General features: G+C 38.1%; 2 protein-coding genes across 2 annotated transcripts in view; one reads left to right on the top strand and one right to left on the bottom strand.

The window, feature by feature from the left end:
- NF1 (neurofibromin 1) overlaps window positions 1-25,424 on the bottom strand; it is a 276,385-nt gene that overhangs the window by 79,088 nt on the left and 171,873 nt on the right. The window contains 1 exon segment of the mRNA XM_035724594.1: window positions 23,055-23,165. Coding sequence (XP_035580487.1) covers window positions 23,055-23,165 — 111 coding nt within the window.
- On the top strand, window positions 15,223-17,944 carry LOC113939567 (serine/arginine repetitive matrix protein 2-like). Its single transcript, XM_035724593.1, has 2 exons — window positions 15,223-15,240; window positions 16,386-17,944. The coding sequence occupies exon 2, from the start codon at window positions 16,389-16,391 to the stop codon at window positions 17,538-17,540; it is 1,152 nt and encodes a 383-aa protein (XP_035580486.1). The 5' UTR covers window positions 15,223-15,240; window positions 16,386-16,388; the 3' UTR covers window positions 17,541-17,944.

Genomic DNA, 25,424 nt, shown 5'->3' with positions numbered 1-25,424 from the left:
ACAAGTGGAACAAAGCCTGAATATTAGCACATCTGTTTACAACATGGTTTTACTGAATATTTTAAGCCCACTGTTGAGAACTGCTACTCAGAAAAAAAGATTCCTTTCAAAATATGACTGCTTGCTGACAGTGCATTTGGTCACCCAAGAGCTGTCATGGAGATGGACAGAGTAATGTTTTCATGTCTGCTAACACAACATCCATTCTACAGCCCATGGATCAAGAAGTAATTGTGACCTTCAAGTCTTTTTTTTTTTTTTTTAAAGATTTTATTTATTTATTTGACAGAGAGAGACACAGCGAGAGAGGAAACACAAGCAGAGGGAGTGTGAGAGGGAGAAGCAGGCTTCCCGCCAAGCAGGGAGCCCGACGCGGGGCTCGATCCCAGGACCCTGGGATCATGACCTGAGCCGAAGGCAGACGCTTAACGACTGAGCCACCCAGGCGCCCCTGTGACCTTCAAGTCTTAACAAATACATTTTGTAAGGCTATAGCTGCCATAGATACGATTCCTCTGATGGAACCGGACAAAGCAAATTAAAAAATTTCCGGAAAGGATATACCATTCTAGAAGCCATTAAGAACATTTGTGATTCATGAAAGAGGTCAAAATATCAAGATGAACAGGAGTTTTGGAAGAAGTTGATTTTTTTTTTAAGATTTTATTTATTTATCTGACAGAGAGAGAGAGTGCACAAGCAGGGGGAGGGGCAGAGGAAGAAGCAGGCTCTCTGCTGAGTGAGGAGCTTGACAGGGCACTCGATCCCAGGACCCTGGGACCATAACCTGAGCCGAAGGCAGACGCTTAACCGACTGAGGAACCCAGGTCCCTGGAAGAAGTTGATTTCAACCCTCATGGATGACTATAGGGGTTTTAAGATGTCAGTGGAAGAAGTAACTGCAGATGTGGTAAAATAACAAGAAAATCATGATTAGACTAGAAGCGAAGCCTGAAATGTGACTGAATTGCTGAAACCTCATGTAAAACCTGAACAGATGAGGAGTTGCTTCCGATGGATGAACAAAGAAAGTGGTTTCTTGAGTTGGAAACTGTTCCTGGTAAAGATGCTGTGATAATTGCTGAAATAATAACAAAGGATTTAGAATATGACATGCACTTAGTTGATAAAGCAACAGGAGGGTTTCAGAGGACTGACTTCAATTTTGAAAGACGTTCTACCATGGGTAAATTGTTATTGAACAGCATCACGTGCTACGGAGAAATCATTCCTGAAAGGGAGTCAGTTGATGCATGAAAACTTCATTGTTGTCTTGTTTTAAGAAATTGCCAAGGCCACCTCAGCTTCAGCAACAGCACCGTGACCGGTCAGCAGCCATCAACATCAAGGCAAGAGCTTTCACAAACAAAAAGATTACAACTTGCTGAGAGCTCAAATGATGATTAGCATTTTTAAGTATCTTCAGTAAAGGTACACTGTTATTTTAAACATGCTATTATACACTTAACAGACTACAGTATTGGGTAAACATCACTTTTACATTCACTGGGAAACCAAAAACTCATTGGATTCACTTTACTGTGATGTTTGCTTCATTGCTGTGGTCCAGAGCTGAACCTGCAGCTTCTCCAAGGTAGGCCTAGACACTTGCATTAGCTAACGCTAGCTCCACAAGGCCAGTTTTATTCAGGAGTGTTCCCCCAACAAATCTAACCAGGTGAGCTCTTTTCCCTCCTTTAAACAAACAAAACCCCCCAAACATTCAAAATTTCCAAGTCTCAGCAGGATACAATCTAAACTCTCAATATGGTTTACTTATGGTCAGGCCCTTGCCTCCCTTTACAGTAAGTAGCATCTTCAAACTTTCCAGCTCTATCACTGTATAGTTCAAGCAAAATGTCTTTCTGTCCCTCTAGTTCACCATGCTCTCACTTGCCACCTGGCTTTCAGAGATACTGTGTGTCCTTTGTGGTGTACTACTTGCCCTCTTTTTCCCCTGGCAAACTCTTACTCATCCTTTTGATTTCAGTTTAGATATCCCTCCCTCCTAGGAGTTTTTTGACCATTTGATCTGAATTTATAAATATAGATGAAAGATATGTAATTGGTGGGCTAACAATGACCTACTTAAGACAGACCAAGTCAAACCTCTAAAAGTCTTATTCTACAGTCTAAATTTCTTCCATTAGGTCAAAGTAATAGCTTCAGAGTCTAGAAAAAGGAGAGATCTAAAAAAAGTTATGAGTGAAGGAAGGGGCACCTGGGTGGCTCAGTCGGTTTAAGTCTCCAACTTTTGGTTGTGGCTCTGGTCATGATCTCAGGGTCATGGGATCGAGCCCCATGTTGGGCTCCATGCTCAGTGGGGAGTCTGCTTGAGATTCTCTCCCTCCCTCTCCCCCCTCCCCCCACTTGCTCTCTCTAAAGTAAATAAATAAAATCTTAAAAAAAAAAGAATGAAGGAAGATTTGGCTAGGCAGCTACTTATAAGAAATTAGCTTTGGGCAAGTGTGAGTTACCTATGGAACAATTCCAGAGAAAGGTTAATTCTGATACTTGTGAACAACTTAGTACCAGCAGATTACTTGAGGGAAACCAGTCAGGGAAACAGAAACAAATGCCACCTCAACTGTTAATGTATTAAGCAGAATAGTTTGCTTCACGCTTTGGAAAGTGTTGTGCAAAGTGAGGTTTTAAAGAAGGTTTTACCTTAAAAAATGCCATTTTGGCTCAAAGCCCCAACTCCATTAAACATGTTTAGGAACTGGTGGAGACATATGCTCAATACACCTATTTATCCTTTCTATAAACTGTGGCCTGATATTATGAATTTGTTGGAAGTTATTGATGAGATCAAAGCACAAAAACTAAACACACGCACACGCTTGCGCATGCACACGCACACACAGAGTAAAAAGAGCAAAGGCTATAGGGTTCTTTTCTGATCAAAACAGTGTTCTAAATGTATTTAAAGCACATGGTGGTTTAAAAGAGCATGAGAGGTTTTCTCACCTATAGCCTGTGTTACTATCTTGGGCAAGCGATTCAATGTGTCTTTTGGTAAAAGTCTAGTCAAGAACATGTAATCCATACAGGTATTTTAAAGAATACATTATTGCTGTGCAAAAGCTTTTTATCTTGATGAAGTCCCAATAGTTCATTTTTGCCCTTGCTTCCCTTGCCTTTGGCAATGTTTCTAGGAAGAAGTTGCTGCGGCTGAGGTCGAAGAGGTTGCTGCCTGTGTTCTCCTCTAGGATTCTGATGGACTCCTGTCTCACATTTAGGTCTTTCAACCACTTTGAGTCTATTTTTGTGTGTGGTGTAAGGAAATGGTCCAGTTTCATTCTTCTGCACGTGGCTGTCCAATTTTCCCAACACCATTTGCTGAAGAGACTTTTTTCCATTGGACATTCTTTCCTGCCTTGTCAAAGATTAGTTGACCATAGAGTTGAGGGTCCATTTCTGGGCTCTCTATTCTGTTCCACTGATCTATGTGTCCGTTTTTGTGCCAGTACCATACTGTCTTGATGATATCAGCTTTGTAATAGAGCTGGAAGTCTGAATTGTGATGCCACCAGTTTTGCTTTTCTTCTTCAACATTCCTCTGGCTATTCGGGGTCTTTTCTGGTTCCATACAAATTTTAAGACTATTTGTTCCATTTCTTTGAAAAAAAGTGGATGGTATTTTGATAGGGATTGCATTAAATGTGCAGATTGCTCTAGGTAGCACTGACATCTTCACAATATTTATTCTTCCAATCCATGAGCATGGAACGTTTTTCCATTTCTTTGTGTCTTCCTCAATTTCTTTCATGAGTAGTTTATAGTTTTCTGAGTACAGAAAGCTTTTGCACAGCAAAGGAAACAGTCAACAAAACCAAAAGACAACTGACAGAATGGGAGAAGATATTTGCAAATGACATATCGGATAAAGGGCTAGTATCCAAAATCTATAAAGAGCTTATCAAACTCAACACCCAAAGAACAAATAATCCGATCAAGAAATGGGCAGAAGACATGAACAGACATTTTTCCAAAGAAGACATCCAAATGGCCAAAAGACACATGAAAATGTGCTCAACATCACTTGGCATCAGGGAAATCCAAATCAAAACTTCAATGAGATACCACCTCACACCAGTCAGAATGGCTAAAATTAACAAGTCAGGAAACGACAGATGTTGGCGAGGATGCGGAGAAAGGGGAACCCTCCTACACTGTTGGTAGGAATGCAAGCTGGTTCAGCCACTCTGGAAAACAGTATGGAGGGTTCCTCAAAAAGTTGAAAATAGAGCTACTGTATGACCCAGCAATTGCACTACTGGGTATTTACCCAAAAGACAGAAATGTAGGGATCTGAAGGGGTACGTGCACCCCAATGTTTATAGCAGCAATATCCACAATAGCCTAACTATGGAAAGAGCCAAGATGTCCATCAACAGATGAATGGATAAAGAAGATGTGGTGTATATATACAATGGAATATTACGCAGCCATCAAGAAAACCGAAATCTTGCCATTTGCAGCAATGTGGATGGAACTAGAGGGTATTATGCTGAGCGAAATAAGTCAATCAGAGAAAGACATGTATAATACAATCTCACTGATATGAGGAATTCTTAATCTCAGGAAACAAACTGAGGGTTCCTGGAGTGGTGGGGGGTGGGAGGGATGGGGTGGCTGGGTGATAGACACTGGGGAGGGTATGTGCTATGGTGAGCGCTGTGAATTGTGTAAGACTGTTGAATCAAAGAACTGTACCTCTGAAAGAAATAATACATTATATGTTAAAAAAATTATATGTTAAAATATGTTAAAAAAAAAAAAAGAAGATAGTAAGAAGGGAAAACTGAAGGGGGGGAGAATCGGAGGGGGGAGACGAACCATGAGAGACTATGGACTCTGAGAAACAAACTGAGGGTTCTAGAGGGGAGGGGGATGGAGAGAGGGGCTAGCCTGGTGATGGGTACGAAAGAGGGCACGTTCTGCATGGAGCACTGGGTGTTATATGCAAACAATGAATCTTGGAACCCTATATCAAAAACTAATGAAATAATGTATGGTGATTAACATAACATAATAAAATTAAAATAAAGAATACACTAAATCATGTTTATTAAAGCTACATTTTAAAGATTACTGCTGTCCCTCGTTTAAGAGATTCTTGGGCAATCACCAAGATCAGAAATGGAAAGGACTGAACCCATAATGGTACCTAACTCCCCATGTATGGTTCACACTTCAAATAACGAGTTTACAAGGTTATTTATTTGTCCCATAGGAAATATGATTTAGCAGGAAAAAAAATCAGATATTTGAATAATTCACATAGGTATCTCAAGGCCAAGTATCACATAAGTCTGATGAAATATTCAATACCAGGAAACGTAGTTTTTCACTTTGTGACTTTGTTGCCCACAGTCACCATTCAAACAAACAAACTGAACACTTCTGGAAGGCTGAAGGAATTAAAATGCCTGTCAAATCCTTGCCTCAACAGAAAATAAACTAAGGGGGCACCTCAGTCGGTTAAACGTCTGCCTTTGACTCAGGTCATGATCCCAGGGTCCAAGGATCGAGCTCCACATCAGGCTCTCTGCTTGGCAGGAAGCCTGCTTCTCCCTTTCCTACTTCTCCTGCTTGTTTCTGCTCTCGCTAACTGTCAAATAAATAAATAAAATCTTAAAAAAAAAAAAAAAGAAAAGAAACTAAGACTGAATGGCTTTTCTTGAGAAAGAAAAAAGCAAAGTATCAGTAAGGGAAAACAAAGATGTCATCACCACAATAACCACCAGGAAGGCCCTCGTTTGCCAAACAAAGCCTTAGCAACCGTTACTGCATATAAGACATCGCATAATGTAAGAGTAACTGGCACAGAGCCACATCCACTTGCCAGTTCTATTACTTAGACAGCAGATATTCAGGGGTAGTTCCTCATACTGATGACAAATAAGCAAAGAAATGTTTAACAATGTCATCTATTGATAAGTTCTAATATCTCCTCATGGTATGGCTTTTCTACAATGATTACATGAAATTTTTCTTGCTTTAACAAAGTATTTACTTGGATAAAGTGCTAGAAGTCTTTTGTCCTGACTCTAAGTTAAAAAAAAACAATAAAAGCTGCAGGACAGTAAGTATGAACTTAGAGACACTGTAAAGTTTCTTTAAAGCACATTTAAATTAATCAAAGCACCAAGGAGTCACCTGAAACTAGTAAAACATCTTCATATATGAACTATGAGTTGACTATAAACTGATTTTAATTTTTAACATAAATGTCACACATGATACAAGTATTACTGAGAGCCAGTTTGTAAGTTACATAAGAGAAAACTCATTTTAAACAAAAAATAATATTACTAAACTTGGTATCTTATCTTATCAAAAAAATTTCAAGTATGATGATTTTCCTGCCATATCTAAATAGACTTCAGACTTTGACAGTCCTTCCAAAAATTGTTTCCCTTAAATGTTGTGCTCAAAGGCAGCAGGATTTGAAGTACATCACCTCCAACAGTGACTCTTCTGAAAAGAACAACAGTCACTTGGATGTATTTATTCTTAGATGCTGGTTTTAGAATTTTTCCATGTTATTTTATATAATCAAACCTCTTCAGGACATCTTGGGATTATTTACTTTCAAGGATCATACACTTACACCAGAAGAGGTAAACCACAATTCATTAAAACAACAACAACAACAACTGGTGGGCGCCTGGGTGGCTCAGTCGGTTAAGCGTCAGACTCTTGATTTTGGCTCAGGTCATGATCGCAGGGTCATGAGATCGAGCCCCACATCAGGCTCTGTGCTCCCCACGGAGTCTGCTGGAGATTCTCTCTCCATCTTCCTCTGCCCCTCCTACCCCTCATGCCCGCTCTCTCTCTTAAATAAAATCTTTTAAAAACCTGTTTTATGTCATAGCAATACATGGACTGTAGCCACTAACCATATTATTTATAGTACATGTCAAGTCACAACTACCAGATTATTCAGAATCAGTCACTAAATCATCTTTGATGAGCAAACCAAAGCCTTGTTTCACTAACACCCAAGGTCACTATACTTCTATTAACCAATATCAGTATCAATATCACAGAAAACAAAATCACTAGAGAAATCTTTTGGCTCAATTCAGAACTCCAATTCTAATTGCTATTATTAAATCAAGTCTTCTTCCTTCAAATTATAGTCATGTGTGTCTATAATTTAAGCTGGTAATTAGTCTTAACATTATCACTGAATGATTATATATAACAACTAAAAGCTGGGTTCATTTATTAAGTGTTCTATGAATTGCCACATACTCTGATAGATTCTCTGTATCTAGATAAAAACATCTAGGGCTAAAAGTCCAAGAGGTGAACAGAAAATTTATATTCCATGCACCCTTAGCTTCACTGTGGCATTATTTAAAATAGCCAAGGGGCACCTGGGTGGCTCAGTCAGTTAAGCGTCTGACTCTTGACTTCCACTCAGGTTATGATCTCAGGGTTGTGGGATCAAGCCCCGAGTTGGGATCCATGCTCAGTGGGGAGTGTGCTTAGGATTCTCTCCCTCTCCATCTGTCTCTCCCCCTGTGCGTGTGCATGCTCTCTCTCAAATGAATAAATCTTAAAAAAATAATAAAAATAAAAAATTAAATAGCCAAGACATGGAAGCAACCTAAGTGTCCACTGATGGACAAATGGATTAAGAAATGTCACACACACACACACACACACACACACACACACACACACACACACACAGAGAGAATATTCAGTCATAAAAAAGTATATCTTACCATTTATAACATGGATGGACCTTGATGACATTACACTAGGAGAAATAAATCAGAGAAAGCCAAATACTGTACGATTTCATTTACATGTGGATTCTAAAAAAACAAAAAAGTGAACTCATAGATAGAGAAGAGATTGGTGGTTGCCAGAGGCAGGGGCGTGGGTGAAATGGGTGAAGGTGGTCAAAATGTACAAACTTCCAGTTATAAAATAAGTAATTCCTGGGGATGTAATGTACAGCATGGTGACCACAATTAATAATACTGTATTAAATATTTGAAAGTTGCTAAGAGTAGATCTTAAAAATTCTCATCACAAGAAAAAATTTTGTAACTATGTGTGTGATGGATTTTAACTGGACTTATTGTGGTAATCATTTTGCAATATATATATATACAAATATTGAATCATTTTGTTGTACACCTGAAACTAATATAAGGTTATATGTCAATCATGTCTCAATTTAAAAAAGGAAGAATTATATTCTAACATGGTCATTGTTAAATAGTAATAGAATATGCAATGGTTTAGTAAGGAGGTATTTTACCAAAATTTGCCTAAAAGGGCAGAGGAGAACAAATGTTGATGAGGTTGTGGAGAAATTTAAATTTTTGTATAAACTGCTGGTGGAAATGTAAAATGAAAAGTTTTCCAAAGCTGCTTTGGAAAACAGTTTGGCAATTCCTCAAAAGGTTAAACATCAAGTTACAATTCTACTCCAAAGATATGTACCTAAGAAAGTAAAAAACATATATCCAGACAAAAACTTATACATGAATATTCATAATAGCACATAATAGCAAAAAATGGAAACAATATCCATTACCAGATGAATGGGTTAACAAAATGTGGTATGTGTATACAATGGAATATTATTCAGCTATAAAAAAGAATGAAGTAATGATACATGCTACAACGTCCATAAACTTTGAAAAAACTGTAAACTAAAAGAAGCCAGTCAAAGAAGAGCACATACTGTATGAGTCCTTATGTGAAATGTCTAGAAGAGGCAAATCCATAGAGATATGGATGCCAGGGACTAGAGGGTGTGAGTGGGGTCCGAATAGAGAATTACTAATGGGTATGGAGTTTCTTTTTGGGGTGATTAAATGTCTAACTTAGACATAAGTGCACAACTCAGTAAATATACTAAAAACCACTGAATTGTATACTTTAAAAAAGTAAATTTTAAAATATGTGAATTCGAACTCACTATAGCTTTTTTTTTTTTTTTTTTTAACTCACCGAGAGGGATAAGGGTCAGGTTACTGAGATGGGTCTTGAATCAAAAGTAGGAGTTTGCTCTATGTTAAAGGAAGGGCATCCAAGGCCAATGGTAAGATGGTCAGTGTTGCTGAAGCACAAGGCTAGGCCTTATAAAGTCTATATCATCCTTCTATGGACGTTACTACGCACTGTGGTGGCTAGTCTTCTATTATTAAACTTAAATGACCAATTGAAACAAATGGTTTTAGGACTTTTTTGACCACTGTAAAAATAATGTACAGAATGCTCATTTGGCATTCTGAGCTTTCTGGGCAGACTTTTGTGTCCTTGCCCGCTCCTACAGTCTTCTTGACAACTGCTCTGATGATACCCTCAGCAATGTACCATTAATACCCTTTTCTGAGAACAGCCCAGAAGCACACAAGGCTACTTGGAACCACATCAATGACTGTTGTGGAGAAATCTAAATTTCAGATTTCCAAAATAAGGCCAGCATCTAGCTTTTTACCAAAATGATTTTCAACCTTCTGCTTTAGCTCAGCAACCTTGCAACTAATATGAGCAGTATAAAAGATTACGAAGAAACTTGTATGAGATGCTAAGGAACAAAGGCTTTATCTTATAAGTCAGTGGTTTTGTTGAAGTGTGGGACCCATATGATGTGGTGGTCTAAAAAATAGGCATTTAATAGTTCTATATTTCTTTTTTTACTATTATCTTTTGTTTACTGGTTTTCTAGTTATAGCAATCAATACTCACTTTCTATTTAAAGTATAACATAAATTTTCCTTTAAGAAAAAAGTCCAAAAAAAAAAAAACCAATAAAAAATACTGAGACAATAACAGAAGTTTTAAAGAAACGGCAAAAATCCCAAAGGTAGTATATGAATGCCTTACACATGAACACTTAGCTAACAGGAGCACATAAAAGGTTTTACCTGGAAGTAACATGGTCATATTTTAGAGAGATCATTCTGGCAGATGTGGAAAATGGAGGGGATGGAGTAATATCCTGGTGACAAAGAATCCAATTAGGAAGTTGTTGTAATTGCCTAGACCAGAAATGAGCAAATTATGGTCCACCGGCAATATATTGCCTACATGCCACTTGGCTCTTAGATTTTTATTTTTTATTTTTTAAAGATTTTATTTATTTATTTATTTATTTGACAGAGACACAGTGAGAGAGGGAACACAAGCAAGGGGAGTGGGAGAGGGAGAAGCAGGCTTCCCACTGAGCAGGGAGCCTGATGCGGGGGCTCAATCCCAGGATTCCGGGATCATGACCTGAGCCAAAGGCAGACACTTAACGACTGAGCCACCCAGGCACCCAGGCTCTTAGATTTTTAAAGAACTGTTCAAAACAAAGTAACTCCCCTCTCCCAAGAAAAAGAAAGAAAGAACAAGAAAATCTTTTTGGTTTGTAAAGCCTAAAATATTTACTACTTGGTCCTTCACCAAAATGTTTGCTAACTCCAGCTTCGACAACTGATTAAACTATAAACTGAGTTTGTAATATGAGGATAAAGCATAAAAAAATTTCTGAAGGAAAATCGGTAATACTTAATGTTAACATGCCAAAATTAGGTAACAGACTTACAGTATTATAAACTTAGGAAACAAACTCACTCAAAGACAGACATTTGCCCTGGGAATATGTATTTTGCAACTAAGGGGTAATGTGTTATTTTCCCTATGTTAGATTCCTAAAACGAAAAGGCTGGTATTTTAGCATAAAAGAGAAAAGTGCTTAAGTACAATTCTAAAAGGTATCACATTTAAGTCTAACATAACAGCCTGCTTATGCATATTTGCACATCCGCTTTCTCAGGAAAGTTACAAATAGTTTCTAAAGAAAGTAACTGTCCACAATGAAAGCCACTTGGGCTACACACTCCTGAAATGTTTTAAATGTTCTACTTTTAAATACAGGTAAAAGCCCACTAGTAGCATGATAAAAATGTCAATCCGGAAAACCGTAACTGCTTTCAGAACTAACCAAACATACATCTTTCAAAACTTTAAAAGTTTAAAGGACATGAGGCATAGGAGCAATAAGTACATGGCATAGTACTTATTGAGGGTTATCTTTTAAAAAGCAAAAAGTGTTTCCATTGCCAAGAGTGTCTGCGTGACTGCCACCCAAGAAAACATCCAAGTGTCCTATTCATGAGACAAAAATCCAAAGACGAAAGAGAAAAGTTATGGAAGGGAAGACGGGGCCTAATTGTTTCTAGAATAACATACTTAAGTTGCTTGAAATTCTTAAGAAATTGCTACATAAAATTTGTGAGCATTGAGATGATTTTATAAATAAGACCACTTTTCTCCATTTTTTAAGAGTTCTGAAAGAATATGTGAAGGTAGAAAGTTCTAGAAACACCCCAAAAAAAGGGTAGGCCAATTCAAGGTAATGTAAGTATATAAAGGAAAATACTGCTCTTATAATTGCTTGCTAGTTCCAAAGCTCCAGCATTAAATATGAGAAATTTAGATTTCCCAGATAAAAAAATTAACAACACAGTTGGTATTCTTACATCAATCCTTGCTACTATTGACCCAATGCTTACTATATGCTGGGCACTGTACTGCATGCCATTCAAATATTATCATAGTTAATACTCACAATAAACCTATAAACTTGGCACAGATCTCACAAGCCCTCATCTGAAACCCCTGGGATAAGATATAGTTCCGAATTTAGAGTTGTTCAGATTTTGAGGAAGACACAGTGCACATATTGTTTGTAGTAGTTTGGGTTCCGCCAGGAAACAGGTGGCACACTCAAATTGGGCTATTAGGGAATGTGTATAAAGGAGAGGGAAGGGTTTAGTCTAAGAGATATAGGGAAACTATAAAAGATAGTGAGAGAGTAGACCTGAAGGGTAGGGCAGGGAGCAGTTACCAGAGACCAGACACAGAGAGGGCTGCCCAACAAAAACTGTTACCTTCATGGAGGGATGCAGTCAACCCACAGTGACCTTGCAGGAAGCGAGCCAAAAGAATACATTATTCCCCATATGGGGAAATGAGTGGAAATGAATGAGGAAAGAAGCTCAATGCTATCTTCCACACAGGTCAGCCTCTCAGGGGACAACAGAATGGAGAAGTAGAGGGAGTGGATCTAGAGAGGCAAAGCCAAGTTATCCAGCACACAGCATAAACGAACTTCTGTCACAATGCCAAAATAACCCTCAACAAGACAACAGAAGTTTATTTCTCACTCGTATCATGTCATCCAGTAGTTCAATCACATCTAAGACCCCATTCTGAACCCTCGGTTTCTAGTGGGTGCTGACAGAAGAGAATAAGATGAAGAATGGTGAGGAGGCCTGGAAGGGGCACGCATCAGGGGAATCTACTTTCTGCTGACCAGCATGAAGTCACACAGTACCACCTAACTATAAAGATGCTTGGAGCGGTATGGTCAATGTGCCCGGAAGGAACAGAAGAAACACAAATGTAAGGACCAGCCGTACTGTGTGTTACAGAACATCCACACTAAGTGGGACAAATACAGATAGTACTAACAGCAATGATGAAAAGCCTCACACCAATGCCGGTTAGGTATTTCCACCAACTAAGTTTTGGTACCAAATTTTTTTTTGGCAAAACTTTACATTTTCAGAGGATTTTGGATCTCAGAATTGCAGGAAAGCAATTATGAATGCGCATTATGATCCACATTATACAAATGAAAAACCCTCTCAAAGAGCAGTCAGAAAATAGAGATGGGACTTCAACTGAGACCTGTGATCGGCAAACGCACACTTGGGAAAACGGCAAATGACCAACTGGCTCTTACTATTTTTGACATTATTAATGATATCAGCCCTTGGACATGAAGAAACAAAGGAGATACTGCCACAAATTCTAATGTTTGTTGTGTCCTCTTCTGTCCCAGCACTCACTGTGCTAGTAGGTGGAGGGGACACAGATAGTTAAGAGGCGACGCCTGACCGTGAAACGCCAGAATGTGGTAGAACAAAGACTTAGGATACGTCTATAGTAAAAAGTAGACTCTGATCAGTGCTCTAAAAGTATGAAGTCTTAAAATGACTGATGCTCAAGTGTAGAATTAGGGAAGGCTCACATAAAAGGCACTGCCATCAGAGTTAGACCTGGAAGGAAGCACAAAATTTTGAACGAAGAAGAAGTACTTTGGGCAGACAGGGAAGACTGCACAAATGTACTGAGGCAGGAGGTATTTAAAAGCCTAAAAAATGGATGGCAAATGATTTTTGTTTAGGAGCATCTGAGTGCTGGAGAGTTCAGAATTTTAAATTTTACTTAATCATCATCACGAGGCCCAGGCAGCTTACGATTAGTAAGAAAAAAAGATAATGAGGAGTCCAAGGTTGGAGAGCCATTTGGCTAGGTGATGATGCATTAACTGAGAAAGAGATTATAAGAACCTATCTGGGTTCAAAAGTAGGAAAGGAAAAATTTTTGAATTTTAAATTTTAAGTATGTTGAGATTGAAGTGTTTGAAGCATCTCTAAGGAGTTATCTGTGCATTACCTGAGTACTCGGATTTGTAAATTTCTACTCCAGTTGCTAAGAGGCTTTTTATGTTGACTTCTAGGTCTAATCACGCTAACCTTCAATTAAGTGAGGTCCTCTATTATATGTACCATATAAATCAGATGTAGCAACCACTGGTTCTATTCATTCAGGAGAAAAACAAATCTTTATAGCAAAATAAAACAAGTGAGAAACATGTACTGACTTGTACTTCTGCCATTTATGTAGCAATTTCCTTTTATGTCAACACCACTGTTCACAGCCCTGCAATTTTTAAAGAGTGCTGGCCAATGTGATGAAAACATTAGCACAATACAACCGAACTTCCCTATATGCTAGTTGTCAAGGAAAAGAAGTTATCAAAAGACAAAATTCCTTTAAAGAATATACTTAATGTGCTTCAATGTGGATGGTTTAATGTATTTAAAAAACTTTGTTGGGAGGGGCGCCTGGGTGGCTCAGTTGGTTGGGCAACTGACTCTTGATTTCGGCTCAGGTCGTGATCTCACGGGGATCTTAGGTGGGATTGAGCCCCGCATCAGGCTCTGCAATCAGCAGGGAATCTGCTTGGCTCTCTCTCTAAAATAAATAAATAAATCTTTAACCAAAAAACAAAAAAAACAAAAAAAACTTTGTTGGGGCACCGGATGGCCCAGTCACAAAGCATGTGACTCTTGATCTCAGGGTTGTGAGTTCAAGCCCCACACTAGGCGTGGAGTCTACTAAAAAAAAAAAAAAAATTAATAAAAAACAACTTTGTTAATGCAGTATGATAGTATCACTTTCATATGCAATCCTTTTCTTATTTAGTTTTATATTAATAAAGTTTAACTTCTTTTCTAATAGACTAATTATGTACTGTTAAATGCCTAGAATACTATATTCCCAAATTATTTTTAATACTTCAAAATAACCATGGTCAGAAACTACCAATAAACATATATACAAGATATTTAAGAAAAATAAAGACATCTATCTCTAATATACTTATTTAAGTCATGATAATCACAGCAGACAAAATAATATATTCCTCTAGTTAGTCAATCCAGTGAAAAAACTAATGAATACATAGATAAGAGGAATAACAAAGATATATTCACTGGGTTCTTTAAGCAAGTAGAGGGATGCCTGAGTTAAGCGTCTGCCTTCGGCTCAGGTCATGATCGCAGGGTCCTGGGATCTAGTCCTGCATTGGGCCCCTCCTCAGCAGGTAGCCTGCTTCGCCCTTACCCTCTCTCTGCCTGCCGGTGTGCTCTCTCTCTCTCTGACAAATAAATAAAAAAAATAAGCAAGTAGATTTTGGAAAGACTTTATTTGAATTCCTTGATCTCTGTCAAGGTCTGTCTGTTTAGGGGTGCCTGGGTGGCTCAGTTGTTAAGCATCTGCCTTCGGCTCAGGTCAGATCCCAGGGTCCTGGGATTGAGCCCCACATCGGGCTCCCTGCTCGGCAGGAAGCCTGCTTCTCCCTCTCCCACTTCCCCTGCTTGGGTTCCCTCTCTCGCTGCGTCTCTCTCTGTCAAATAAATAAATAAAATCTTTTAAAAAAAAAAAAAAGGTCTGTCTGTTTACACCAATTGTTTGGAAAACACCCAACAGGAGATTTTCAAAGAGCAAATGGCAGGTCAAGTTCAGAACATGTGACTTCCTAATTATATTTAAAAAGCAAACAGTAAGAAGTTTAGATTACCCTCAGGATACTGAAGAAAGCCTGAATTCGTAATCCTCAAAGAAAAAAACATCAAAAGGTAATATTAATTTGAAATTTTCTGAATTATGTATTAGAACCAAATGTAAATATAGATTTCTAAAATTAAAGTTTGTGCTTTAAGTTTATTTTTTTTTATTTTTATTTTTTTTAAAGATTTATTTGTTTGAGAGAGAGAGAATGAGAGATAGAGAACACGAGAGGGAAGAGGGTCAGAGGGAGAAGCAGACTCCCTGCTGAGCAGGGAGCCCAATGTGGGACTCGATCCCGGGACTCCAGGATCATGACCTGAGCCGAAGGCAGTCGCTTAACCAACTGAGCCACCCAGGCGCCCTGTGCTTTAAGTTTAAAAAAAAGAATATTTAACCATGACCAACATGAGCTAACTGTATTATCTCAAATGTGGCAACCCATTAGATCTGGATGTAAGATAAAAGAAAATTAGCCTTACTTTAAAAATGGTTTACTATTAAACTTTTGGTCTTTGTCTATACTACGCTTTCACACTCCACATCTACTAATGAATTCTGGACTAAGAGTCAGACTCAAGTTCTAGTTCTGGTCATTTTTAGATATGCGTACTCAGGCAACTTACACCCTTTGTCTGAGCCCATCCGTAAAATGAAGGAATTGATACTGATCCCTCTAAATTTTCCCCTATCTTAAAAACTGTTCTAGAGGGGAGGGGGGTGGGGGGATGGGTTAGCCTGGTGATGGGTATTAAAGAGGGCACGTTCTGCGTGGAGCACTGGGTGTTATGCACAAACAATGAATCATGGAACACTACATCAAAAACGAATGATGTAATGTATGGTGATTAACATAACAATAAAAAACTATGAAACTGTTTTTTGTTTTTTTTTTAAAGATTTTAATTACTTATTTGAGAGACAGCACAAGCAGGGGGAGCAGCAGAGGAAGAGGGAGAAGCAGGTCTCCCCGTTAGCAGGGAGCCCGATGCGGGGCTCGATCCCAGGACCCTGGGATCATGACCTGAGCCAAAGGCAGACACTTAACAGACTGAGCCACCCAGATGCCCCCAAAACTATGAAACTGTTAAACCAAAGATTGGCATTTCCCCAGTGCTGGAATGAGGTTTCCTTCAGTTTTCCCTCTTTAAAAAAAAGCTAGTTCTTAGATTTGTGTTCAAAGTGTCAGTAAATTTCTATAATTATTTTGAAACAGGAAAATGAAGTTCAAGCTATTAGTCATCAGCCTGTTCCTCCTATTTGTCACTAACACTTCGGGGATAACTACAACACTGATGACCTCAGAGTCTATGACAGACTCGAGTCCCAAGATGAGCCTGAATTCTATGACAACCCCAAATTCCAAGACAACTCTAAATGCCAACACAATCAAGACAACTTTAAATCTCCATATGACCTCAACATCCAAGACAACCTCAAATCTCCAAATGATCCCAACTATGAAGATGGCCTCAAAATCCAAGACAACCTCAACATCCAAGACAACCTCAAATCTCCAAATGATCCCAACTATGAAGATGGCCTCAAAATCCAAGACAACCTCAACATCCAAGACAACCTCAAATCTCCAAATGATCCCAACTATGAAGATGGCCTCAAAATCCAAGACAACCTCAAAATCCAAGACAACCTCAAATCTCCAAATGATCCCAACTATGAAGATGGCCTCAAAATCCAAGACAACCTCAAAATCCAAGACAACTTCAAATCTCCAAATGATCCCAACTATGAAGATGGCCTCAAAATCCAAGACAACCTCAAAATCCAAGACAACTTCAAATCTCCAAATGATCCCAACTATGAAGATGGCCTCAAAATCCAAGACAACCTCAAAATCCAAGACAACTTCAAATCTCCAAATGATCCCAACTATGAAGATGGCCTCAAAATCCAAGACAACCTCAAAATCCAAGACAACTTCAAATCTCCGAATGATCCCAACTATGAAGATGGCCTCAAAATCCAAGACAACCTCAAAATCCAAGACAACTTCAAATCTCCAAATGATCCCAACTATGAAGATGGCCTCAAAATCCAAGACAACCTCAAAATCCAAGACAACCTCAAAATCCAAGACAACTTCAAATCTCCGAATGATCCCAACTATGAAGATGGCCTCAAAATCCAAGACAACCTCAAAATCCAAGACAACTTCAAATCTCCGAATGATCCCAACTATGAAGATGGCCTCAAATACCAAGACAACTCAGAAAACAGCAGTGAGCCCAAAGACAGCCATGACCAGAAGTGTGAACGCTACGAAAAGTGGTAGCACAACACTGAATCCAATGGTCAACATTCACTTTTTTTCTGTATATACTATGCTTGCTGTTTGTGTGTGCTCAGGCTGAAGTGAACTTGAATGGTCTGCATTCCTAGCTCAGTTCATTACCATCTGCTGAATTACCACAAGCACACTAAGAAAATCAAATTTATTTCTTAGGAAATCATCATTATTCTAACTAAATTAGTTGTAGATTTCAATTGTGTTAAGTTTAATTATTACCTTAATATAATGCTTTCCTTCCTTATAAATGCTAAAACAAGCAAAATACTACACATTTGCCTTTTAAATGTTTGCAAAATTGAACAGAAACTCAGATTTTTACATTAAAAGTTCAAGAGAAGAAATTATGTTGGTGATGTTTAACCAAAGTACGCATGTGTGTGTGACAGAGGATAGGGGATGGGGAATGAAGACCAGTGTGTGCTATTTTTGTAGTGTTTTATTTTTTATTAAATAGACAATATTAATCTTTTTTTTAAAGATTTATTTATTTGAGAGAGAGTGAGCACAAAAGTGGGAGGGGCAGAGGGAGAGGGAGAGAGAATCTCAAGCTGACTCCACACTGAGCTTGATCCCACAACACTGAGATCATGACCTGAGCCAAAATCAAGAGCTGGACACTCAACCAACTGCACCACCCAGACGCCCCAAAAGTGCTAATCTTAAAGGAAATACTATAGTACACACAAAACAATATACATATATATCTGTGTCACCATACTTCATGAATACAGAATAGTAATATGTTGTCACAGTAAAAATAAGGTGCCAATTCTGGTTTTCTTTTGAAAAAAATTTTTAAGTTTTTCTTATTAAGTAATCACTACACCCAACATGAGGCTCGAACTCATGACCCCAAGATCAAGAGTCACATGTTCTTCCAACTGAGCCAGCCTGCTAACTATTGTAATGCATAATACAGCTGGTCCAATAACAAAATTATCCTGCTCTGAGTAAACCTTTGTCTGGTGTTTGAAAAGGTCACTTGTAAATTAGATGCCTAGAATTCAAAACTCTTCCATATAGAAATATATCTCATAACTATTGGAGAGTTTCATGCTGGTCTACAAAGGTTGATTTAGCCCAAAAACCTCGTACCTAACTTTAACACTGATAATAAATAAGTCATTACTAGTGCAGTTGTTAAGGTTTGAAACCCAGCTCTCATTCTTAAGAAATGTGCCACCATGAGTTAAATACATGACCCAGTGCGATTCCCAAACTTCAGTAATAAACTCACTACAAATAAATCACTTTGGATGCCTGTTGAATATATAGATTAGGCTCTCCCCAAGAGATTCTGATTTGGTAGCTCATGATAGGATCTGGGGATATGTTTGCTTGTTTTAATTCTCCAGGTCATTCTGACAGCTAGGTCTGGGAATGACTAACAACTTCTCTTAAGTTTCAGTTTATACACATGTCAGTAACAGTGCCTCAGAAGGTTACTGTTAGGGTTAAATGAAAAATTCTATCACATGCACAATTTTCCTCATGCAGAAAAGCACTCAGGAAATGTTAGCTGTTACCATTATTATTACTACTAACTACCTCAAAAGCAATTGCCAGGTATCAGAATATTCCTAAGAGGAAAACTCTTCATTATAACTTTTAGGTTTTATATTTTTAATTATTCTTCAAAAATAACCTGTGTTCCCGGCAACAAGTCAAATAATACAGATACATAATAAATACTATAATTGGTCTTCTACCTTTTTGAATCATACTCCTCTGCAATGAGCAATGTGAACAGCTTAATGTGTCTATTTTCACACATTTCTCAGTCTATATATGCCTGTGCACACATACTTATATGACAAGTGTCAGCCTTCCTACTGGGTCTTTTTAAAGTGTAATGGAGAGGACTTCCATTACTTTCGGCTGCTCAGAATCCATTCTTCCTCATCCTGGTATCTGCCATCCAATTTTCCTTTGGGAAACCCTGCCCCTGGTGCCCTTTCAGTTCATGCAATTCAAGTTGGGCTGGCTTCACCACGGAGCTCCAGGGATGGGTGCATGATTCAGGCCTAGACAAGACATTCCATCCCTCTGCCACAGTGACTGCCTCAGGAATTGGCATATGACTCAAGCCAGGCAGTAAAACCAGCACTTCTGCTGTACCTACTAAGAAAGAGGTAATTTTCCCTCTGTTGGTAAGCTGAGAACACAACACATTGCTGGCCACAGGAAGAGCCTCCTGGGAATAAAATCAACCCAAAGCGGGGAGTCTGGGTGGCTCGGTTGGTTAAATGTCTGCCTTCAGCTCAGGTCATGATCCCAGGGTGCCTGGGATCGAGCCCCACCTCAGGCTTCCTGCTCTGCGGGGAGCCTGCTTCTCCCTCTCCCACTCCCCGTGCTTGTGTTCCCTCTCTCACTGTGTCTCTCTCTGTCAAATAAATAAAAATCTTTAAAAATTTTTTTTTAAATTTTAAAAAATTAAAAAAAAAAAAGATGACCTGGAAGAAGTTATCTGGGAATTAGGAAGTGGAAGAATAATGCTGCATTAGTATAGCTAAGAGCTAATAAGAGAGTCTCAGGAATGGCCGTGGGAGAAAAATGGTTTCCAAAGGCATTTTCAAGGTTCCTAAAAGAAATATTAAACCATTAAGATCCAATTTTAAAAAAAGAAAAATTACAACAAATACCAAAAGATAGCCCCTGATAAATGAACAGCACTAGGTGGTTATTTTGGATCACATGATTTCCAGCCAGGAGCATGTCCTTGACTTAAGGGGCAGCCAGAAATGTACTGGCTGACCAGAACCTAGCATGGAAAGTTTTGTCAAATAGGTGTATTTTAGCTGAACCACATTCTCTTTTTGGAATTTGAAGTATGCAGTGCTGAGGTAATGAAAGAGTTAGTAGCTGTGGCTAAAACTGAAAGGATACAGAAAGAGAAAAAACAGGGAGTTGAATATGAAGCCAAGAGAGAGTCAAAGATTGTAAACTAGTTCCAGAACTGATAGCCACCTAGCTCTGTCTACACCTGGGCAGGCTCTGCTGTGTAATTCATGTTTCTCCTGAGGCCTATCTTCCTGAGAAAAAAAGAATGTCTTCTTTGCAATAACAAAGGCCTAACTGAAACAATGTAACTGATTTGTCAGGGTCCCACAGCTAAAATCAAGACTAGGTGACTGATAATGAGAAGGATAAAAGAAAAAGTAAGAATTTAAAATGATTAGGGTTTCTAGCATGGGAAAGAATAATGATGTAACTGAGAAAGAAAATACAGTTGTAAAGAAGCTGATCTGAATATATACTGAATTAAGTTTTGCATATTTCAAGTCTGAAATGTCCTTGGACTATCTGCAAGGAGAATGGAACCTAAAAGGTCAAAAAATATTAACTAATACATAGTAATCTAAGCCACAGAAACACAGGAATATCAAAAGAGAAGTCAAACCCAAGTGCTCTTCGACAAAGTTGGCTTTGTAGAAATAAAGCCCTTACTATCCCTTTTTGGACTTGTACCATGGAGGAAGTGGGCCTCTCTGCTCTGAGCTACGGTGCGCTCAACTATCTTGGAGCTAAGACTTCATATCAGGTGAAAATGAAAGCTGAGAGGAGCTCCAGGGTCTAAACGAAAAGCTCAAAATATTGAAAATCTGAAATTGGAAGAGTCCTATCCAAAAACAAAAACCAAAAAAGAAAAGAAAACCTCAAACATACTCTGTCCAGAACTTTAAAGTCACAAAATAGACAGAATAGTTTCTATAAGTGCCGCCCCTCACTTTTTTTTTTTTTAAAACCTAAAAAGAAACAGATTCAGAAAAAACCTCTAAGATTATGCAGCTAATAAAGTGACACAGTTGAGAATCCTTAGCATTCTTAAGTCACCACGTTCTATAGGTTTCCTGGAAATCTCTGGAAATCTCACTGATTTAATCCAACAGAGGGTGTCTGCATCAGGCCCGTCCTACCTCCCTTGGCCTTTCCTAGAACCTGCAGAGAAGCAACAATCTTACAGTTTCTGATCCTGAAAAAAAAACCTAGCTTTGAGGTTTTCCAGAAATCTTTGCTATTTATAAACAGGAATTTAAAGGGGGAGGAGGACACACATCTGCCTCTCTCACCAATGTTTCACTTTTAATTACTTTGACAAAACAGGGAGGGTCAAAATATACTGGTTGCATTAAGAGTTGGGGTTGAGGGGTGCCTGGGTGGCTCAGTCATTAAGCATCTGCCTGCAGCTCAGGCCACGACCCCAGGGTCCTGGGATTGAGCCCCGTGTCGGGCTCTCTGCTCAGCTGGGAGCCTGCTTCTTTCCTCTCCCTCTGCCTGTCACTCTGCCTGTTTGTGCTCTCTCCCTCTCTCTGTCAAATAAATAAAATCTTTAAAAAAATAAATAATTAAAAGTTGGGGTTGAAATACAAATATGGTTCATCTCTATTGTGAAAGAAAATTAAAATTATCTTAGGCAATTTAGAAACGGGTACTGATACAAAAGTTGGAGAGAACACTTTCAAGGGAAATAAAGAGATGTTACTCAGGAATTGTTCAAGAGGAGAGCTCAGGGTAAATGCAAGTTTCTATACTCTTGATTCCGTAACACCCAGTGCTTAGGACTCCTTGGTCTTAACGCTATCTGGATTATTTGATTAAATGCATTTCCCACCTTCTGCATTCCTTTCTTCAATCCTCCCCCACTATTTCTCAGCCTCCATTTATTCCCTACACACTGATAAGCTTTTGCCACTCATGACCATTCAGTCTACTGACATAATTTTTCAATTTATGTTAAATTCAGGAAACTTAGGAAGATTAATTCCTACAGCTACTGAACAGCAAAACTAAGATTACACATAGTCCTAAAATTCTAAAACCAATGGTCTCTCTGTTACACCACATTGTCTCTAAAGTTCAACTATCATGAGTTTATGTCATCAACAGAAAGAAGTAAAAATCACCAACCTATATCACAGATGAGTTCTCAAAAGGAAGGTAGAATGGAGGCAAGAAAGAGAAGGGAGGGCAAGGCAAGCCTCATACCTATTGTTAAGAAGGAGCTCACAGCATTTCCAGAAAGGCTTTCTAGGAACTAGCCTGGACTGAAGACAGCATGAAAAAAAAAAATGCAAGCATTTTTCCAGGCTGTCATCTGCACTATCCTTATAGAAATTTCCCATAGCTTCTCTGAATTATTTGTTAGGTCACCCCAATATTGTCAGACACAGCATATTACTGAAAGTTCTTAGAAACAGACTCTTAAAGTTTTATTTCTGCTTAAAAAGAAATGGTCCTGATTGTCATGTTGTAGATATTATTTAATCAGAATTCAGCTAAAAATGAAAGATATTTAGCAATCTTTCATTCTTGGTAATTAATCCATTGTAGGAAGTATAAAAAAACTGATGTAAGAAAGAGACGCCAATAGGAAATAGGTCTCCTGAAAAGCAATTTCTAATATACCATGTATCATTTTGGGACAGGATGGCTATTTATCCAGCTATATTCTTCCAGGTAAACTTGTCTTCAATTCCAGTAAAGTCAAATGGGAAAAACCAAACTTGCTATCTCTCTACATTTGTTATTATTTTTAAAACTCTGTTAAGAGAAACTAAAACATAGTATTTCTTACCTCCGTGCAACATAATAAAATATAGGATTCCCAGCTTTGGAAGTCCCAGCTTGGTAGAAAATGCTTAATGTTTTCAAAGCCTTGAATTCTTCTTTTTCATGTACTTGATGCCTGAAAGAAAAAAAACAAACAAACAACAGAGTAACTCATAGGCTTTATATTGTCCATGGAGTATTTCTAAAAACCCATGATTACAGCAATGATAAAATATTTAAAATGACAAAATATTTAAAAAGCAAAACACTTTCTGAAGGGCAATTTTAAAATAAATACCAAAAATTTCAAGGTGTTACTCTTTGAAAACAATGAGTTAAACTACTCATTGTTTTCTATCCTAAGAAAAGTACTGGGCAGGAATATTAACCATAGGATTGTTTTTTATCATGGTATTTTTTTTTCTAGAAGCCATTGAGTTTTTATTTATTTTTTTAAGAGTTCAGTTTATCAACCTTTTCTTTATTGGTGTATAATTTTGAATGATTAAAAAGGCCTTCATTTTGTACATGTTTTCTCCTTCATGGGAGTTTATCCTCATGAATGATATGAGCACATTTTTCCGAAGGTCACTCAGTTGTACCAACACCATTTATTAAAAGTCCATTCAATGGCTAAAATAAAAAACACAAGAAACAACAAGTGTTGGTGAGGATGTGGAGAGAAAGGAACCCTGGGGCACTACTGGTGGGAGTGCAAACCAGTACAGCCACTGTGAAAAACAGTATGGAGGTTCCTCAAAAAGTTAAAGATAGAATTACCATGTGATCCAATAATTCCACTCCTGGGTGTTTACCCAAAGAAAACAAAAACACTAATTTGAAAAGATATATGCACCCCTTGTTTATTGTAGCATTATTTACAATAGCCAAGACATGGAAGCAACCCAAGTGTCCACTGACAGACGAATGGATAAAAAAGAACTGGTGTATATACAGAATGGAGTATCACTCAGCCATAAAGAAGAATGAAATCTTGCCATTTGCAACAACATGGACAGAACTAGAGGGTCTAATTCTGAGTGAAATAAGTCAGTCAGAGAAAGACAAATACCATATGATTTCACTTATATGTGCAATTTAAGAAACAAAACAAATGAACAAAGAGAAAACAAAAACCAAACTGGTTGCTGGAGGAGAGGTGGGTGGGGGAAGGGGGAAAATAGGTGAAAAGAAGATAGCAGGAGGGGAAGAATGAAGGGGGGGAATTGGAGGGGGAGACGAACCATGAGAGACTATGGACTCTGAAAAACAAACTGAGGGTTCTAGAGGGGAGGGTGGTGGGGGGATGGGTTAGCCTGGTGATGGGTATTAAAGAGGGCATGTTCTGAGTGGAGCACTGAGTGTTATGCACAAACAATGAATCATGGAACACTACATCAAAAACTAATGATGTAATGTATGGTGAGTAACATAACAATAAAAAAATTAAAAAAGAGTACACTTATCATGATAAACACTGAGTAATGTACAGATTTGTTGAATCACTACATTGTACACCTGAAACTGGTATAACAATATATGTTAATTATACTGGAATGAAGTATTTTAAAAATACAGTTCCTTTTACCTACTATTTCTATGTGTCTTGTGTATTAAAGGGGGTTGGGGAGACAGGTTGTATTATCTCAGTCCATCATGTTGCTGGTACCAGGTCAGCATTTGTTTAATATTAATGGAAACAACCTACATATCATTTTGTAAGAGAAACAGGAACACATGTGTATAGATAAATGACTGTGCGGTTGCCAGATGTCAACTGAATTACTTCTAAGAGTAGCTGAGAATTTTTTACTTTCTTCTTTAGATTTGTAAGTTTTGAATAATACAACAATTTTTATTTTTATAGCCAAGAAAATTATAAAGCTACCTTCATTTCTTTAAAACAAAAGTGGGTCTCAAAGAGCATCAGTGGAGCTGACAACAAAAATAACATTTAACATTTATTAAACACTATATATACCAGACCTTAAGTGTCTCACACATGTTACATCATTTAGTCTTCAAAAGCATAGAAGGTTGTTTTATAAAGGAAGTTAGGGTCTTAGGTGAGGAACAATAAAGGTTTTCTTAGAAAAGTGGAAAAATGGCGAGGATGTCCTCAGTAATGTTGAATAAAAAATAGTTTTATATTCTTGTACTATGCTATTTTCAATTAGGTACTATGAAAATTTTGTGTGGAAAATATTTCTTTAATCATGTAGGAATAAACATCTGTTACACCGAAATGAATAGAAGAACTAAAGATAAAAATTAAGCTGGAAAGGAGATTGTTACGTGTTCACACATTTTTTTTTTTGAGAGAGAGAAAGAGAGACAGAGCTTGAGATCACAAGTGGGAGAAGGAGAGAGAGAGAGAGAGAGAGACTCTTAAGCA

The sequence above is a fragment of the Zalophus californianus genome, chromosome 16, assembly GCF_009762305.2.
Source record: "Zalophus californianus isolate mZalCal1 chromosome 16, mZalCal1.pri.v2, whole genome shotgun sequence".
In the NCBI taxonomy this organism is placed as follows: Eukaryota; Metazoa; Chordata; class Mammalia; order Carnivora; family Otariidae; genus Zalophus; species Zalophus californianus.
Note: the sequence above shows the minus strand (reverse complement) of the source record. Positions and strands in the feature narration are given on the sequence as shown.

Coding starts and splice junctions, on each gene's coding strand:
- LOC113939567 (XM_035724593.1), top strand. CDS start 16,389: ATGAAGTTCAAGCTATTAGTCATCAGCCTGTTCCTCCTATTTGTCACT.